The sequence below is a fragment of the Brachypodium distachyon genome, chromosome 4 (assembly GCF_000005505.3).
Source record: "Brachypodium distachyon strain Bd21 chromosome 4, Brachypodium_distachyon_v3.0, whole genome shotgun sequence".
NCBI classification, from domain to species: Eukaryota; Viridiplantae; Streptophyta; class Magnoliopsida; order Poales; family Poaceae; genus Brachypodium; species Brachypodium distachyon.
In genome coordinates this window covers 42,438,690-42,456,518 of record NC_016134.3, presented here as the reverse complement: position 1 = coordinate 42,456,518, position 17,829 = coordinate 42,438,690, and the positions used below count along the sequence as shown (strand labels likewise).

At 45.4% G+C, this 17,829-nt stretch overlaps 3 protein-coding genes and 1 pseudogene across 3 annotated transcripts; 2 read left to right on the top strand and 2 right to left on the bottom strand.

The window, feature by feature from the left end:
• The first annotated feature begins 893 nt into the window (after positions 1 to 893).
• On the top strand, positions 894 to 2,034 carry LOC104585141 (golgin subfamily A member 6-like protein 7). The gene is made up of 2 exons (XM_010241138.1): positions 894 to 1,460; positions 1,615 to 2,034. Exons 1-2 carry the CDS (start codon positions 894 to 896, stop codon positions 2,032 to 2,034), a joined length of 987 nt encoding a protein of 328 aa, XP_010239440.1.
• Positions 2,035 to 3,360: 1,326 nt separating this feature from the next.
• LOC100829531 lies at positions 3,361 to 5,711 on the bottom strand (annotated as a pseudogene).
• A 1,966-nt stretch (positions 5,712 to 7,677) lies between these two features.
• On the top strand, positions 7,678 to 10,527 carry LOC100829230 (nudix hydrolase 23, chloroplastic). The gene is made up of 7 exons (XM_003576763.3): positions 7,678 to 8,038; positions 8,450 to 8,581; positions 8,830 to 8,906; positions 9,359 to 9,494; positions 9,575 to 9,715; positions 9,830 to 9,888; positions 10,032 to 10,527. The coding sequence occupies exons 1-7, from the start codon at positions 7,859 to 7,861 to the stop codon at positions 10,090 to 10,092; spliced, it is 786 nt and encodes a 261-aa protein (XP_003576811.1). The 5' UTR covers positions 7,678 to 7,858; the 3' UTR covers positions 10,093 to 10,527.
• Positions 10,528 to 12,197: 1,670 nt separating this feature from the next.
• LOC100830469 (UTP--glucose-1-phosphate uridylyltransferase) lies at positions 12,198 to 17,352 on the bottom strand. The gene is made up of 21 exons (XM_003578553.4): positions 16,924 to 17,352; positions 16,762 to 16,809; positions 16,562 to 16,653; positions 16,362 to 16,452; positions 15,319 to 15,379; positions 15,152 to 15,229; positions 15,012 to 15,062; positions 14,847 to 14,920; positions 14,574 to 14,646; positions 14,368 to 14,425; positions 14,225 to 14,271; positions 14,089 to 14,154; positions 13,891 to 13,923; positions 13,744 to 13,796; positions 13,599 to 13,674; positions 13,441 to 13,497; positions 13,262 to 13,345; positions 13,084 to 13,182; positions 12,837 to 12,941; positions 12,565 to 12,636; positions 12,198 to 12,453 (listed from the first exon to the last, which is right to left on the bottom strand). Exons 1-21 carry the CDS (start codon positions 17,004 to 17,006, stop codon positions 12,427 to 12,429), a joined length of 1,428 nt encoding a protein of 475 aa, XP_003578601.1. The 5' UTR covers positions 17,007 to 17,352; the 3' UTR covers positions 12,198 to 12,426.
• Positions 17,353 to 17,829: the final 477 nt, after the last annotated feature.

Genomic DNA, 17,829 nt, shown 5'->3' with positions numbered 1-17,829 from the left:
GTCTGCTTAGATCGAAAGTTATACCGCCGCAAAGGGAAGTATGTGTCATATCAGATCGCCATCAAGAGATTTTGAACGCGGTGGAGGTTGACATTCCTGGCCATGCTTGATTGCACCATCAATGGTGCATGCGGCATTTTTGTGCCAACTTTTTTAGAGCATGTAGGAACAAGGAACTGACGGACCTTCTTCAAAAATCTTGCAAGGCTTACTCCGATCGGCATTTCACAAACTTGATAAACGCATTACTCGCTTCACGGGACCTCAGCTCAGGGGGGCATGAATTCCTGATTAGGCACCTCGGTGATAGGTCGAAGTGGGCACGCGCTTTTGATGAAGGGGGCCACAGGTACGGTCAAATGACAAGTAACATGGCGAAATGCTTCAATAATGTGCTGAAGGGGGTCCGTGCATTGCCCGTTACGGCAATTGCTCAATACACTTTCGATAAGCTGAATGAGTACTTTCTGAAATATTCAGACGAAACCGCCAAGCAGATTCTAGGTACGTGGAAGAAGCATAATAGGCCTTACGAATACCCACCTAAGGTTGATCATTGGTTGACATATCAGTCACGGAAGGCGCACACTTTAAAGCTTGTATGCTTTGACAACGATCAAATGATTTACCAAGTAAACGAGCCTGGGGCAGCACAAGCGATGGTGTGCAACATGGAGGCAGGAGTTTCGAGGTCTCGTTAACGAAATCTGAGTGCTCGTGCATGAGACCATCGTTGCTGCATCTCGCGTGCTCAAATTTGCGGGCGGCGGCACGACTTAGAAATGTGAATGTTAACAATCTGCTGACCGTGAGGGAGTCCGAGTACTCGATCAATACCACAAGGAAGACATGGGAAAGTAGATTTCACCCATGCTTTGACCAATCGCGGTGGCATGGACGGATGGGGTGGTGGCGCCGCCGAGAAATGGGCAACAATATATTCGAGGAGCCTTCTGAAAGATCAAGGTGTGGAGATTGCAACGTGGAGGGACACAACACTACAGGTTGCAGCAGCCAGCAATCTAGAAAACGATCAAAGAGGAATGCGGCAAGCACAAGCCAACATGGTGGCAGCCAACAAGGTACTGCCCAGCAAGCTCCAAGCCGACAAGGGGTTAGCCAACAAGGTACTGCCCAGCAAGCTCCAAGCCGACAAGGGGTTAGCCAACAAGGTACTGCCCAGCAAGCTCCAAGCCGACAAGGGGTTAGCCAACAAGGTACTGCCCAGCAAGCTCCAAGCCGACAAGGGGTTAGCCAACAAGGAAGTACACGAGATGGTTGTAGCCAACAAGGTCCTAGCCAAGGAGTTAGCCAACAAGGAAGTACACGAGATGGTTCTAACCAACAAGGAAGTACCCGAGGGAGAGGTCGCCAACGAGGCACTCGTAGCCAACAAAGATGGACACGAGGGAGACGTACATTTCAAGCTCCTAGGCAACAAGCAGTCAACCGGGGTGGTGGTATGATTGGATACCTATCAGGACCGTTTCCGTAAGAATTTCTTTATTCCACTACATATTTGTTTCCGTAATATATACATTATGAGGCTACGTTACCAAAACTAACATATACGTTGCACATTTTGTAGGTATGGCCGGTACTTAACCTTCGAAGGCGCCACCTAAGTGGGACGATGAAGAGGAGGGGGACAAGGGTGAGAGGCCAGGGTGGTGGAAGGCAGCTGAGATGAAGGTGAAAGAGCAGGAAGCAAGGGAGAGGGAGATGGAAAGAATTAGGAAGCACAATGAGGAAGTTCAAAAGAATTCTCGAATGAGATTTGAGGCACACATGTACAGTTGGAACCAGGAAATTTGGTTGAAGCAACAAGCTGAGCTTAGGAAGAAAGAACAAGTAAGGAAATTAACTGAGTCATGGGAAAGGTCTGAGAAAGAAGCCGCCAAGAAGAGGGAGAGGGAGGAGAAGGAATGGAAGGAGAAGCTAGTTCATGAGGCTAGTCGCGAAATGGCACTCGAGGAGGAAGCAGAGCTCAAGGAGAGGAAGAGGAAGGGAAAGGGTCCTTGTTCGACCCAATAGACTCTTGTTTAGCAGTTTACTCCTTTCTCCTGAATCAACATTTCGTTCAGCAATGCCGTATTTGTAATCTGTATTGAACTATGAACTACGAATTAGAATTTGTAATCTGTATTGAACTATGAGTTGTGATGCCCCATTTGATTCAGGACATTTTAGATTCCAAGTGTGAACATTTTATATGTGTTGTTATCAATCTGTTGCACTCAAACAGCAGATAGTTGTTGGATTTTCAGTAAGTGATCACATAACACCTAATGGTAGGGCGCTATACCTATTAATTTTAGATAACAAAAGGTTCCAGTAGCGTTTTGGTGGTCGAAATTTCTTTAAGTCAGGGTATAACGCCTAGTGCGAGGGCGCTACACGTACCAGGTTAGCGCCAGGCGCTGAGGCGCTATACATATTAATTTTAGGTAACAGGAGGTTCCAATAGCGTTTTGATGGCCGAAATTTCTTTAAGTCGGGGTATAACGCCTAGTGCGAGGGCACTACACGTACCAGGTTAGCGCCAGGCGCTGAGGCGCTATACATATTAATTTTAGGTAACAGAAGGTTCCAGTAGCGTTTTGGTGGCCGAAATTTCTCTAACTCAGGGTATAACGCCTAGTATGTGGGCGTTACACTTACTAGGTTAGCGCCTGGTGTCGAGGCGCTATAGCTATTAATTTTACATAACAGAAGGTTCCAGTAGCGTTTTGGTGGCCGAAATTTCTCTAACTCTGGGTATAACACCTAGTATGTGGGCGCTACACTTACCAGGTTAGCGCCTGGTGTCGAGGCGCTATAGCTATTAATTTTACATAACAGAAAGTTCCAGTATAACAGGTCTACCAACTGTATAGAAAAACAGTTCACATAACAGAGTGTGCCATGTATACATTAACAGAAAAGGTGATTCTTGCATTGCACCAGAGCACACCAAATAGATACACAACTAGCACCAGAGCAACAAGTAGAGTTATAACAGTTCAACTAGTCTAAGAGCACACCAAATAGAGTTATAACAGTTTAACAAGTAGAGTTATAACAGTTCAATTAGCACCAACGAGAAGCATGACAGTTATCTAAAAACACATCTACTTCCTAGACCCTCTTCTTCCTCCGTCGGGGTGGTTCCGCGTCCTCATCATCTTCATGTACCTCTTCCTCTCCTTCTTGCTCTTCTTCGGAGATGCCCCTCATCCGTCTCCTTGTACATGAGCTGAAATTAGCTTCCTCTGCCGCTTCCTCATCTTCACTATCGGAATGAACGACCACCTTCTTGTTTTTCGTCAAATAATCCGATGGTGTAAATCTGTGGGGTCCCTTTCCCTTGTTTCCACGCTGCTACTTAGGGATTGAACGTTGATAATCACCTAATGTGATGTCGTCTTCCACAGCTCGTCCTTCCTGCATTCGATTGCCCGTAAGACAAATGCGTCAAACCTTGTCATGGATTTAACATGACATGACAATTGCATTAATGTAAGCACAATTCAAACCTCATTGGACAAGTCATCTTGAAGATCTTCATCAACATCGGTGGGTGAAGACGAACTAGACAGTGCTGACGATGACATCTCGGGGTCACGTCAACCTCCTATCAGGTTGGCTAGCCGCCGTAGCCTATTGCCTTGCCGCTGTATTGTTCAGAAATGAAAAATTGATTTATCGGTTCACATATATGCAAATACAAGACATCCAAGCATGCACCTTCATAAACTTCCTTAGTGTACTCTCCCCCTTTTTCCCGTGAGGAGTTTCATCGAGAACTATCTCGGTTCTGTCGGTGTCCTTCCTGATCTCATCACGCTGAACTGAGGAAAATATTGTGTAACAACAGAATATTCAAAAAGCACAAAAGACTGGAGAAGCATAACACCGTTACCACAAAGTGCAAGACATTAGCATATGATGTTTGCCTCCCATCCTTTACAAGCCTGTTGTACTCCGCGTTTGCAGCCTCGTTGAATAGGTTGTCATCTTCCAAAATTTCATGGTTGTATGTGGGCCGGCAAATCTCCGCTCTGGTGTTCTCAAGATACCAACGAAGGTAGTTGTTAAATGCATCAGGATTTGCCGGCCGTTGGGGGGTTCCTTCACCATTCTCCATCTTGGCCAAGCACCTTTTGAACTTGTCCACATGCACCCTATGTTCCTTAGGCCAATTTTGTTTGCTCTTCTGTTTTTTCCTATCAAGCCTACAAATATTTGGAAGGCACCATATTATTGCGGTAAAAAGGTAACACCGGAAAACTTAATGGGAACAACAAAAACTTACTCGTGAAGCTGTATGTTTGTGTCCTTCCACTTTGGGGGATTGGTCTGCAACAACCCAAACTGTTGCATCACACGATGTGGTTGATGAAGTTCAACCGCCCACAAGCATATCATTGGACATCGCATCAACCACAGATGTCTTTCTTCCAAGCACTTCGGGTTTAGCTCATAATCGAATGGGACCGAAATCGTCCTCACTACCATATGGCTGTCATACCACCTTAAACATATCACAAGCATCGCAATGTTCAGTTACCATATAGCACGGAAATCATAATAATTTTCTGCAATAACAATATTTACTTGCTCAGGGGTTAAAGTGTCGAACTCGTTCGTGTACTGCTTGTACAGAAGTTTAGTGTCGTTTCAGTTATCTCTCGTACGGTCCCACTTGTAAGCCCAAGTGGGTCTCCGCAGCGGGTCTTCGTGATCGTCCCAATCGTTGAATGCCAACGTTTCCGGGCGTCCAACGGGGAAGTGTTCCCAGCTCCAAACAGACAGTAGAAGCAGTGAACCACCTATGCCGCTGTCTGGTTTGCTTCTACGACAAGCATCGTCCAACTAAAACAAAAGGCAATCAGGAAATAAATTAAGACATGTCATCACAGGTCATTGCACATAGTAACAACAATGAAATATTAATTACCTGCCGGTAAAGTTAGGCAGGTGCAGCTGTGCCCCAGCTCCAATTGGAGTCCCATACGGTCAAGGCCTTCAGCCAATGCCATTGAGCTGTCCTGCCACCCCCGTCAGCAAACAGAGTGTGTGTGATGACATACCACACGTATACTCGTGCGTATTGCTCAACCACCTCGATGGCAGCATCCTCGGGGCACTCGGAGAAGTTCTCAACTATCCAAGTATACGTTGCGCCCGTTGGCACTCTGTCGTTAGCGGGGTCCTCAGGGGCCTCCGGTGCCCTACCAATAAGATCCGCCATCTGCTGGCGCCATCCCGAAGAGGCCGTATTGATACATACTGGTTCCCCGCCAATGGGGAGTGCCAGGATCATGGACACGTCCTGAAGAGTCACAGTCATCTCACCGGTCCGGAGGTGAAAAGTGTGGGTCTCAGGCCTCCACCGGTCGACAAGCGCGGTGATTGCACAAGCGTTCATCCAAGGTGTCGACCGGGTCACCATATGGATGAACGGAAGGAGCCCTGTCCTCAAGATGAACGGTGTGTACCGCTCATCGTAAGACATGGCGCCTGAGGAGGCACCGTGAGACCGAAGTTTGAGGGATCCAATATCCTACAAAACAAGTACAAAAGCAATTAAAGTTACGATCGTCTCACTTACACATTTGGAACAAAACAATGACAAAAAGAAGCAACATGTAAATGCTCATTACCATTTGTTCATCCCGTATCAAACGCCCACGGTGAGCCATGTCATAGTGATCCATTAGGAGCGCCATCCTACATGTTCCAATTAAGACATATTAACAAACGAATGGGACACCCGTACTCCGAACTATATCAACAAAGCAAGCATTTCCTACAAATCCATCTTATGAATTGAAGACAACCATCCAAGGAACAATCCAAACCAGCCATGCCTAAGAAATAGCTGTAACAATTAAAACAAAAAAGTTGATTATAACAACCATCCCACATGCATGGAAAAAATCATACTTTCTGAGGTCTTGTTATCCCCAACAATACAACTTCGTATAACATATCAAGGTATTTGAGCAATAAGTTTTTTCTTCATACAAAACTAGCAACTGCCGGCCGGCCACATTCCAAAAAACCTAGCTTTGTTCTTAGCCGGACACAGTCCACAAAACTACAATTCTCTTATCTTGACTGTTCATGAGTAGGTGCTGGATTTTATTTGAATGCCACAAATGAGAAGTGGAACAAGTGGCGCATGTATGACTATATTTAAGTGATAACTTTGAACAGCTTAACACTTCCAGGGCATCAATTTTCGGACATTCAATGGGAGGGCATGGTGCACTGACTATCTACTTGAAGAACACTGACAAGTACAAGGCACTGACTTTCTCCTTACCAACACCAAATAGAAGTGTTTGTTCATGATGACCTTCTAGCCGGATCCTAACATGTCATTTTGTTGAAGATTGTCATTCTAGCCGGATCCTAACCCTCGAACCCTAACTGTACAGAAATTTCTCGGGCAAAATGCGGACCAAACTGAGGGGATCGGAGGAGAATACCTGGGGGGAGCAAATGCGACCGGAATCCACGGAGAAATCGACGAATCGGGGAGAGATTTGGAGTGGAGGAACCGCCGCCGCCGCTGCGTTCTAACGGGAGAGGAAAAGGGCCGAACCCTTGTGTGCGTGAGCCTCTGGCCCGAGCGGTTCGGCCGCTTTAGGGTACGGGGGTATAGCGCCGGGTGAGGAGGCGCTAAACTACTCATATAGCGCCCGTGGACGAGGCGCTATAGTGGCTTGCCGTGGGTCCCCGGCATTGCCACGCTGGCACCGGTTTAACGCCCGGACACAACACGTTATAGCGTAGGGCTAACGTCCAGTATGCGGGCGCTACATGGAAGGGTCAGGTTTGTGAAATAGTTTCGCCAGGAGTCCATATTTCAAATTTCTTTGTGTTTTGGGTCAATTTTGTCGAAATTTTGGATTCTATTCCGCTACAAAAGCAGTTGACTGGCGTGCGTGGCTCCCATCCGTTTTGCATCCGGATGGCGTAGCAGATCAGAATATGTCGCTTTGCTTTCACGATTACAAGCCACACCAGCACGGCAGCACGCCGTCTGTCACGCTCTTCAAACGTCTTGAGTTCACGTTATACGGAAGTATTTCTAGTTGATGTTACTCGGTTTTATAGACATTTGGTGTTATCGACTTGTATTATAGTTCCTTTGTTTCTAAATTTCTATCGTTGTTCTAGTACAAAATTGGCCATCCAACGGAACTAAAAAGAATACAACTACGAATTGATATCCATCCGATCAAAAGTCAAAAAGTGTTATAGCCTATGGAAAAGCGATAAAGCTAACTCTCAATTCAAAGTTCGACAAAAATAACCCCATTTAATAGCTTAACTGCAACTAATCATCCTATTCAAAGTCCGGCGTTAAAAAGATTTAGCGTTTTCACGAAAAAACCCCAAAAAAAATAGGGACCAAGGTTCAGCAAAAGGCGCCGAGCTATGTGAGCGTTCCATGGCAAACCTCATGACGCCGAGGTTCAATTACAAAATGTCTCACGTTAAATTGTGCAAGTTTAAGGTCATACATTTTGGTGTAGACGTCCTGGCCAAAAGGTGTGACAGCTGAGCTTACGCCGTTCCGTGGCCGATAGCTTTGTAAAGATTGGCATTTTCTGGATAAAGTTCTCATGTTTAAATAAATTTGAACTGGATACCAAAAATCGATGAGAAAGAGAAACCATGCTGTTTCAAACCGAACCACGAGGGTAACCTGGCACCGGCCAAGCCAAATCGGCGGCGCCGGCCAAGCCGACGTGTCCCGCGGCCGACCTCACCCCGCACCCTCCCGCGACTCCCGAGTCGCCGTCTTCCTCCTCCCTCTCCCATCCGCCACCAACCCTCCTCCTCCCTACTAAACGCACCAGCCATGCTCCTCCTCAGATCCCACCACCACCACCTCCTCTTCCACCACGCCGCCCGCCTCCTCGTCCGCCGCGCCGCTCCCGTCCCCCGCGCCGCTTCCGCCCGGCTCCGCTCCCTCCGCATGTCGGCCTCCAATTCCAGCGCCAGCTCCCCTGCGGCCCCGTCGCCGCCGCCGGCCCCCTTGGTGAGCCTGCGTCTTCCTCCTCACCTGTCTGGCTGTCTGTCCGTATCTCCCTCTGCTGCGATTAGGCGGCTACTGATATCGCCATCGCACGCGCCGTAGTATTGCTGCTGTGGATGGAGCCACTTAGGGCGTTTGACTCGATTCCACTCTAAGCTGTGATCTGGGCACAGCACCCTCTGCTTGGTGAACTGAACTGCGGTGTTGTCTAGTACCAGTACGATTATGTACCATGTGTTTGTGACGTGGCCTCGCGTGATCAGCCTGGTTTTGATTTAGAAATCAGCCAGTAGCTGTTGATTCCAATGCAATAGTGGATGTCTAGATGTTAGGCTGATAGCTCTGGTTCCATCAGATCATACTCATTGCTATTTGCTCTAGCAGTCATGCCTGACCACCGCACCCCTTCTGCAGGTGCCCAAGTCAAGGATCCCCTTCTGCCCAGCTTGTGGAAGTCCGACGAAATTGGCTGTACCAGATGGGGATGAGAAGATGAGGGCTGTGTGTTCTTCTTGTGGAAGAATTCACTATGAAAACCCCAAAATGGTATGGATTGAAGATCATAATACGAATAACTGCCATCTTCAAAATTCAGTTATAATGTGCATATGTGTTTTAGATTAGAACTGCCTTACTGTAATCTGTTTGATTCAAAAGGTCAACTGCTTCTGGGTTCGGTTGTACTTGTACTGACTGGATATTATCCATTTATCTGTTATGTCATTGTTCAACTACAAAAGTTCATATGGCACATTCGTTTTGTCATTAATGATTAATATATATCATCTTTCTAGGTTGTCGGTTGTCTTGTGGAGCATGATAACAAGGTCCTCCTATGCAGAAGAAAGATTGAACCAGCTTATGGCCTTTGGTAAGCTGCTTTTGTCTAGTCCATTTATTTCTGTAATCAGGGTTGCTCGTGTTGTTTCTACCATACCGCTCGATCTGCATGGTTGTATAGTGTTTTACTGTTATTATTACAAAATATTTTCCTGTCCACATATGTAGAGCATCAATTCTTAAAACCATTTTTACATCCATAGCGAAATACGCACAGGACTGTTTGCTTATACTATTAATAGTGTAAAACAGTAAAATTCCTTGTTTATTATGGTGTTTGTGTTCGTTCTGTTGCTATTACTTTGTTCTTCAGTTCAAGAATGCTCCTTTTTCTTCTGATGCAGTCCTCATCAGTGACATGTTTCCAATTGCTTTCTACCACACATTCTTTGCTAGTCATTTGCAAACTGTTTTCCTGATTATTTAAGAACGTAGTAAAATAACGGTGCTGGCCAATCATTCTAATCAAGGTTATATCAACAGGACTCTTCCTGCTGGTTATTTAGAGGTCGGAGAGTCCGCAGCAGAAGGAGCCTCCAGGGAAACATTGGAAGAAGCTTGTGCAGATGTAGAGATACTTGCACCCTATGCTCAGTTGGATATTCCGTTGATTGGCCAAGTGAGTGAAAAGTAGCCTTGTCAGAGAGTTCATGCTTAACTTCATACACGGCTAAGTTGTATTGTGATGGCATGCAGTAGAGCTACATTATTTTCCGAGCAAGAATGAAGACCCCCAATTTCTCACCTGGATCCGAGTCGCTTGAATGTGCGCTTTTTGCTCTGGATGATATACCATTTGATTCTTTAGCGTTTTCTTCAATCATCGTCACCTTGAGGATGGTACCCCCCCCCCCCCCCTCCCTCCCTGTTCAATCATCATATCCTCAAGCAATTTCTTGTTTGGACTCTTTTGATATAATAAGCTTCTTACATGTATACAAACTGTTGTTGCAGTATATTGAAGATGTGAGATCCGGAAACATCAAATTCCATTATTGCACTATAAACAAGCGGTACAGCTCACTCTCACTTAAGACTGGTCTTCTCATGGCTAATTTCCTATTTGCTGTACAAAGTTGTAGGCTTGTAGCTGCCGTGTACTCATGTTATCAACAGTTGTCAGTCTTATAGTTACTGTTGCACTTCCATTTTGTAGGCTCGGAGCTGGCCCTTCAGACCTTCGGAGTTTCGATATCGACAACCATTTAGCTGTGTGAACTTGGGAAGATTCGAGACCTGTAAGCCATGGATGATGCGGTTACTTCCGTCACAAGACATCTGACACCACAGTCGCATTAGACCTGTATTCAACCGGTCATGAGTGAACGCTTGCATGGCATCTGGCCAGATTGAGGTAGACTGTTAAGCTGCTGCTGGAATTGTAAATGCTTCTGTTTCTTGAAGTCCCCCATTCACCCCTTTTTTCTTTTCTTTTCCAAGAATGCCCTGAGCAATGTTAGTAGATGGTGCATTTTGATTTTATTAGCGTACCAAAAAGGATTTGTGACATGGCTTCGCGAACTTCAATCCAGGGCAAGTGTGGCCTTGATGTGATGCCAACGACAGTTTGAAACTGAATTTTCTCGTAATTGTTTTCTACAACTGTTGTTACAATTATTCAATTACAAAGCTGAGTGTCGCATTGCACTGCAGTCTGATGCCCGCTCAAAGTTATTCGCCTCAACAATTTGTGTCTTTTAAGAGCAATGACTGCAATGGTGAAAAAATGGGTTTGCTACCGTACGCTCTATGCCTCTGCAAATTACCTTTTTCTTTTAAAAAGAAGCACTCTCTCCGTTCCATAATTCTTGTCGAAATATTACATGTATCTGATACTTTTTAGGAATAGATACATTCATTTTTTAACAAATTTTCGAAATATTACATGTATCTAGATACTTTTTAGGAATAGATACATTCATTTTTGGACAAATTTGAGACAAAAATCATGGAACGGAGGTAGTAGCAACCACGCTCTAGCTGCGGTTGACTGGCTGAGGTAGGGCCGTCGGGGAGCGTGTGGCATGATCACTGGTACTCCCTCCTTGCATAATCAAATTTGCCTAAAAATAAATGTATCTATTGCTAAAATGCGTCAGATACATGTAATATTTCAACAAGAGTTATGGAACGAAGGAGCTACTAGTTAGCTACCAAGTTACCAACATGTCATTTGACTGCGCAAATAGTGAACATACATGTGTTCCATCCAAAATGAAATACTCCCTACATTTCACAAAGGTTAACGTATTTTGTTTCGTTAAGACAAGGCTTTGACCAATGATAACTCTCTTAATATATGTTTTCATATACATGAAATTTATATCCATAAATTCGTCTTTAAAAGTTCTTTTAATAATCATGATTTTGTATCATATATCTTACATATTAATAGTGTAATTCTTGGTCAAAACCTTGTTTTTACGAAACAAAATATGCCAACTTTTATGAAATGGAGTGAGTATTTGTCAACCTTAGCAACCTTACATTTTGCACCTTATGACAACATGAGCAAACATTTCAGGTTCAGCGAGCCAGACTGTCAATATCAGGAGCCTCGCGAACCGACATAGCCACATCTAAGGGAGTGTTTGGTTCCCTAGGCTGCAGTAGGCTCGCACCCGAACTGCAGACGTTGGGTCGTTTGGTTCCTTGGGTCGCATCCGTAAAATTGGGCCGAATTGGCTGCATGCGGGCTACGGCCGAAACATCCGTTTTTTGGCTACAGCCTCGTCGCTCTCTCTTTCTCATCCTCTCTCCCATCAATTCTTCTTCGTCTCTCGCTCTCATCTCTCAAGCGCTGTCATTCCGCCGGCCGCAGGCCACTGTTCCGCCCCTCCACCGGCCGCAGGCCATTGCCCCGCTGCCCCACGGCTGCCGCTCCGCCCCTCAGGCCGCCGGCCCTTGCTCCATGGCCGCCGCTCCAGCCGAAGCGGACACACGGATGAGGTCCGGCACGCTGAGCGCCACCGGATCCGTGGGTGGCCACCTCCGTTGCCGAGGCCCTAGAAGGGGAATAGTGTCGAGAATTTGGCTTCCTCCTCCGTCGTTCCTCATCTTCTTCCACCTCCTGCCGCCGTCCCTAATGTCTCAGCTGCAGCTTTACCATGCAGCAATACCAAACAGCGGACTGCACCTTGGGTATGCATCCCAGCTGCTGCAGCGCTGCAGGCTGCGGCCGTCAGCCCGTCCAAACACGCCCTAAGTGTGGAATAAGGTGCATGGCACAGCTGGCAACGGGACGGACACCAAATACTCCCCCGGCAAGATTTAAAAAAAAGAAGGAACATCTACAGCTCAGTAGAGAAAGAAGCAACAATTATAGGGGCATGGCATGGAAAACTATGGCACCACTTAATCGAAAAATGTTTACGTCCCTTGCACACCAAGGGAAGAACACAGGTCACCAACAGGTTAACAATTATTCTGTAACGGGGCTCTCAAAGGACCACCCCACCGCGGAATGCACACGAAAATTACAACACATTTAACTCGGCGATGGACGTCCATAAGGTTTGTGCGATGATGGTCTTGGTGGTGGTGAGCATTGCTCAAAGATCCTCTGGGCCGTTGATGTCCTGGAGATATGAGAATGCCATGTGTTAGACATGCATCTCCACGGTATATTGCAGCAGAACAGTGGCTGTTCCAGATTGACAAGTGAGATGTGCTCAGATAAAGTGCTTTACCTTGTTCTCAAGCACAGCTCCGTCTGGAATCTCCAGCTTGACTCCAGGCTTCGCAGTGATGGTCACCTTGCCCTGCATATAGCACCAGCAATGGGTCAGGGGGCACTTGTCAACAGCAGTAGTTTCTACCTATCACCGCGGGGATTTAACTACAGGGTGTGTGCACATGGAGATGAAGTGGACAAAAATAACTGGCAGTTCAGCATTCCATCACACGATGGCGACGAAGTAACCAAAGAGCAGCAAAATGAGAACTGTAGCTGCAGCTTTACCTTGAGGATTACGCCAGAGCCAAACAAGACATCACCAGAGACCTTCAAGCTGTCAAGCTCAACAATGCTTGGGATCGATTTGAATCGGGCAAGGAAGTTAGCAACCTACAGTCATCGAGGAAAGCCAGTCACGACCAGATTCCAGTTTCGCATTCACTTTTTTCTTCAATATGCATCCTTTATCCACTAATTGACGAAATTCTGATGATTAACAAGGCAAAAACATTTCGAATAAAAACCGCTTCACCTTTTTGAACTCAGGACCAAGCTCAATTGAAGGGTTTGATGGCTTGACTCTAGCAGGGTTGCGGATGACGTAGCCATCAACCAAGGTATAAAGATCAGACTGCGGGACAGAAAGATGAGGTCAGCAGCAGTTTATCATGATACCAAACCACAAAACACGAAGATGAATTCAGATATACCTGCACAAGCAACAAATCAGATGTAGCCTTCACAGGCAGAAACCTTGAGCGGGGAACGTTAGCACCGATTGCTTTCTCGAAGAACTAGAAAAAGGAAAGAAAAGAATTAGAGCACAGCAGTAAACAAACAAACATAAGATGGAGCAGCAAAACATCATTTTGAGACATGTTTTTCATACCCGTATCGCGGCCCCAGCTGCAGTTTCGAGTTGTAGGACTTTCACACCATCAACTTCCTGTAACCAACCAACTGCTTAGATAAATGCAAATGAAAAAAAAACGAACTGAAATTCACGCCAAGTAATGATATCCATCTTGAGTACCACAGATGCAGTACCTTAGGGTTGGGAATGATTTCCATCTTGAGTTTGTCAGCTTCTACAAGCCTCTTGACTGCCTTCAAGTTCACCCACCTGATGCCAGAAGCTGTTAGCAAGGAACATAATTGTTGATCGAAGGACAACACTGGTTTGTTTTCTTACAAGTTGTTGGTATTGAATATCTTGAACTTCTCGATTGACTTGAATTCATTCACCTGGCCAAATACACAAAAGAAAAGTATTCATCAACCCTTAGCCTGTTACAACTGTCATGGCTTAGAACAGCACAAATCAACAGAGGTTGCTTACATGCTCATCAGGGACTTGGGCAATCTCCAAGAGCTGCAAGCAAAAACAGAGAAACATATTTAAGGCTTCATGTCATGTATGACAGGTACAAATTCAAATTCGCAACTTGCAAATTACACCATAGTCATTAACTTCTATGCTGCGGGCGGCAAAAGGTAATTTACTGACAGCCAAGTTGGAAACAAACAAGTAGTGTACCTGGACCCTTCCTTCATATGATATGAGGGTACCACCTTTAACATCAGCCAATGTTTTTGGGGTAACCTAGCATAGATACAGAAGTTGAGTTTTGTATTAACCGCATTAAATAATAAAAGTAGGTGTTGTTGCATACCTCCATGCAGTACTCGTTCTGGTTATGGATCAGGTGGTTTAGTATCTCTGTGATGGTTAAAGATTCCATTTACGACACAAGGTATGCAACACTAAATAGAACCAGAATGAAAATGAACAAATCTGATCTTTGTATTTGGATACTGATGTCAACTACTGCACCCAAGTTATCTGCGTTCGCGACGAAGACATACTCCTTTCCCTGAGAGACAATTGGCAAACAGTAAACTTAGTGAGATCTAACCCCTATGATAAAAATAGATCTGGAAACTGTAGACTGTATACAACCAATCAACTAATAATAGTCATCCTTCTGCCCACACGTAGAAAGTTAAGGCACTTGTGCTCACCTGTGCCAATAAGGTATCAAGTTTTCCACTATTGTTCAAAGCAGGGAACACATCACCATGGCCTGGGGGATACCTTCACATTAAAAATTGACAATAGTTAGAAACAGAATACTCGAACGGTCAAGTCTGAGGAAGTTGAACGTATTAACCATAATTAGTTCAAATGTCATACGTAAGGCAAAACCAGTATTTGAAATGCATTCATAAAGAAAAATGACCATTCAATGGTATTACAAGGATATGACAATTTTAAAATGGCTAGAGACTACTAACCAGCCATCCTTCCCTGTCTGCCCTTTGCTTGGAAGTGGCAAGAAGTCTTCAGTAACAATGCGGGGATATTGGCTCTGAGAGAACATGTTTCTATTAATTGACACCACAAGTAGTGGTGTAAAATGTGAAATAATTCAAGAAACAAATGAAGGACCATCTTTATACCTGATTAAAAATGTGAATGTCAATGTTGGAGTTGGAGTACTTCTCAACAATCTTCAAAAGGAGAGGTCATTGTGCAAGTATGTCAGTCCAAATATATATTAAAAAATCTAAATAAGAATAAATAAATGGGTGGTATCAACCTTTTGTGTATCATCATGAGTGTTGAAAGAGTTCATCAGAAGCAAAGGGACATTGCATCCATACTTCTTGTTCAGGGACTGCAGGAAGGCAAAACTTTTTAGGCACAAACCATTACATATATCCATCCGGTCATTGCAGAACAAGTGTCAGTAGAAACTAAGAGTACCTCAATTTGAATCACAATAAGGTCAAGAAATGTAAACCCGTTGCGAACTTCAATGACAGACCTGCAGGAGACGGTAAGCTTACTTGTTTCATGTGGTACATCTAAAAATTGGAGCACAAACTGTAAGGTTCAAAACCTGCCCTGTATTAACATGTCAAACAGGTACTGGAGTAAATCATGTTTTGTGCATACTCAACCACAACACCATTTTCAAAAGATCAATATCCCGTCGTCCCCGTTAGAACAGAGTCCGAAAAATAAATATAAGGTCATCTTCAACACTGCAAGCTCGCAGCTGTTCACTAATTGCAAATGGTGCACCAAAATATAAATGAAAAATAAAGGCAGGGCATGTGAGGTTTTCAATCCAGTTTTTCCTTAAAAACTGGACCGACTCTTTTTCTGCTTAATGAATAGCCAGAGCTCCTGGTGGATGCCCAGAAAAAAAAACAAAGGCAGAGCATTGATACCTTAATATTCCGTACTTGTTATTATTGATCAGAGAACAGATTTAATTGGTAAGGATATCACAACAAGAATAAGCATGCATAGTCAATTTTATGAATAGTTCATCACTGGACTTGAAAGCAGAGGAGTTGATCTATACGTACTGGAGCCACAATGCATCAAGTTAAGGAACAGAAAAGTAAGGAGCCATGAAAGTGACAGGATGATTTTTTTGGTCCCTTTTGAGATCATGAACTTGGAGAACACCAATACAACAGGCATCGTTATAATAGCATGTTGATCTAAAAAATGACAAGTGGAAATAAAATTAACAGAAATATGGGTAACTCAGCCTACAACCAACGGTAAGGGCTATCACAGCTGGCAAAAAGGTTTACTAAAACAACGGCAGAACCGGGAAACTAACAAACAAAAGCAACACATAACCACCATAAGCAGGATCCTGCGATAAAACAACATGACATGTAATTTGGTGTGAGCCTACAGTGTTCTACACTTTACGGACGAATCAAACTAAAACGGGGATCATCCAGACATATGCAAGCTAATCTAACTGATCAGGGTGCTGTGCTCACTTGGGACCAGTGCAGCCCATGGTCGTCCCGAGCCCACCGTTGAGCTTGAGCACCACGAGCTTGTCGAGCAGAGCCTTCGTAGCGTCGAGATCTGCATCACAGCCACACGATCCAGCATTTACACACGCTCACTGAACATTCGAATCGAAACGAGGCAAACACGCATCTCAGATCAGCAAAATTGGAACGAGGCATCGCACCTTCGGGAGCCGGAGCTAGGGTGTCGTACGGCACCACCACCTCATCGGTCGGGGTCTGGATCTTGCTCCACTCGATCTGATCCGCATCGCCACTGTCGACACCCGCCACAGCCATCAGAAAACCCCAGCGCAGAGCAAGTGACAAATCGTTGGAACCAAACAAGCGTACATACACGGCGGAGCCTGAGAGGGGGATTTACCTGAGGTAGCGCGACACGAGGCTGATGAACCCGGCCTTCTCGTTTTCGCTGCACTCGACAAATTTCAGCAAAATTAAAAAAAAAAAGTTGAGCGGCAACGAACACCCACCGAGATCCGGAGGAGGCAGCAGAGAGAGAGAGAGATGGAGATCGGTCGGTCACCTAATTTCGTCGAGCTTGGCGACGGCCTCGCGAAGCTTCTCGATCTTCGTGTCGGCGGCGGCAGCAACGGCGGTGGCGGCCATCGCGATCCGAGCGGGCCGAGAGGAGGAGGAGTAGGATGCTTCGAGAGGACGGGAACAGATTTCAGATGACTGGAGGAGTGCTGGCGAGGTGGTGGTGTGGTGTGTGTGTTTTAGTTCTCTCCGTCTTATAGGGCGCCGCGTGGGAAGGAATCACCGTCCCGGCGCGACGGAATGTACCTCTAGTGGGTGACGGCGTCGGACTCGTGGCAAGGGGCAGCCGAGCAGGCCGTGAGTCCGGCTGGTTAATTCGGCGGCGGGCGGACGCGAACCGTACGCCGACGAGAACGGGAAAGCGACGCCGCGAGGTTGTTACGCACGACACAAACAGCGTGGCATTCGGATGCGTGCTCCGGTGTAGCCGCGTCGGCGATTTTTGTTATTTGTACTCGCTGTCGGTGGCTAATCGTGACATTAGGCTCGTTTTTTGAAGGAAGCATGCACGGCTGGTGAAATGTGCATGTTTGGCAGTGATGCCAACTTACTATAAAAAGCGATTTCTCAGCTGGTTTAGATATAAAGCTTTAATGAATTTGGTGATGAGCTTTCAAAAAAGGTACGGTACGACATCAGGTTGTTAGATAAAGGACGGCGTGGCATTGGGATATATGTGCCCATTACTCACTTTCGGTGGCTGATCGTGATAATAGGCTGGCCTTTCCAAGGGAGCACGGCTGGTGAAATGTGCTCATAAAGATGTTGAATTTACCCACCCAAAATTCATATATTTCCTCTGTTCAATAAAAAATGTCTTAAGTTTGTTAAAATTTGAATGTATTTAGACATTACTTAGTGCATAGATGCATTCAAATTTGGTTAAAGTTGA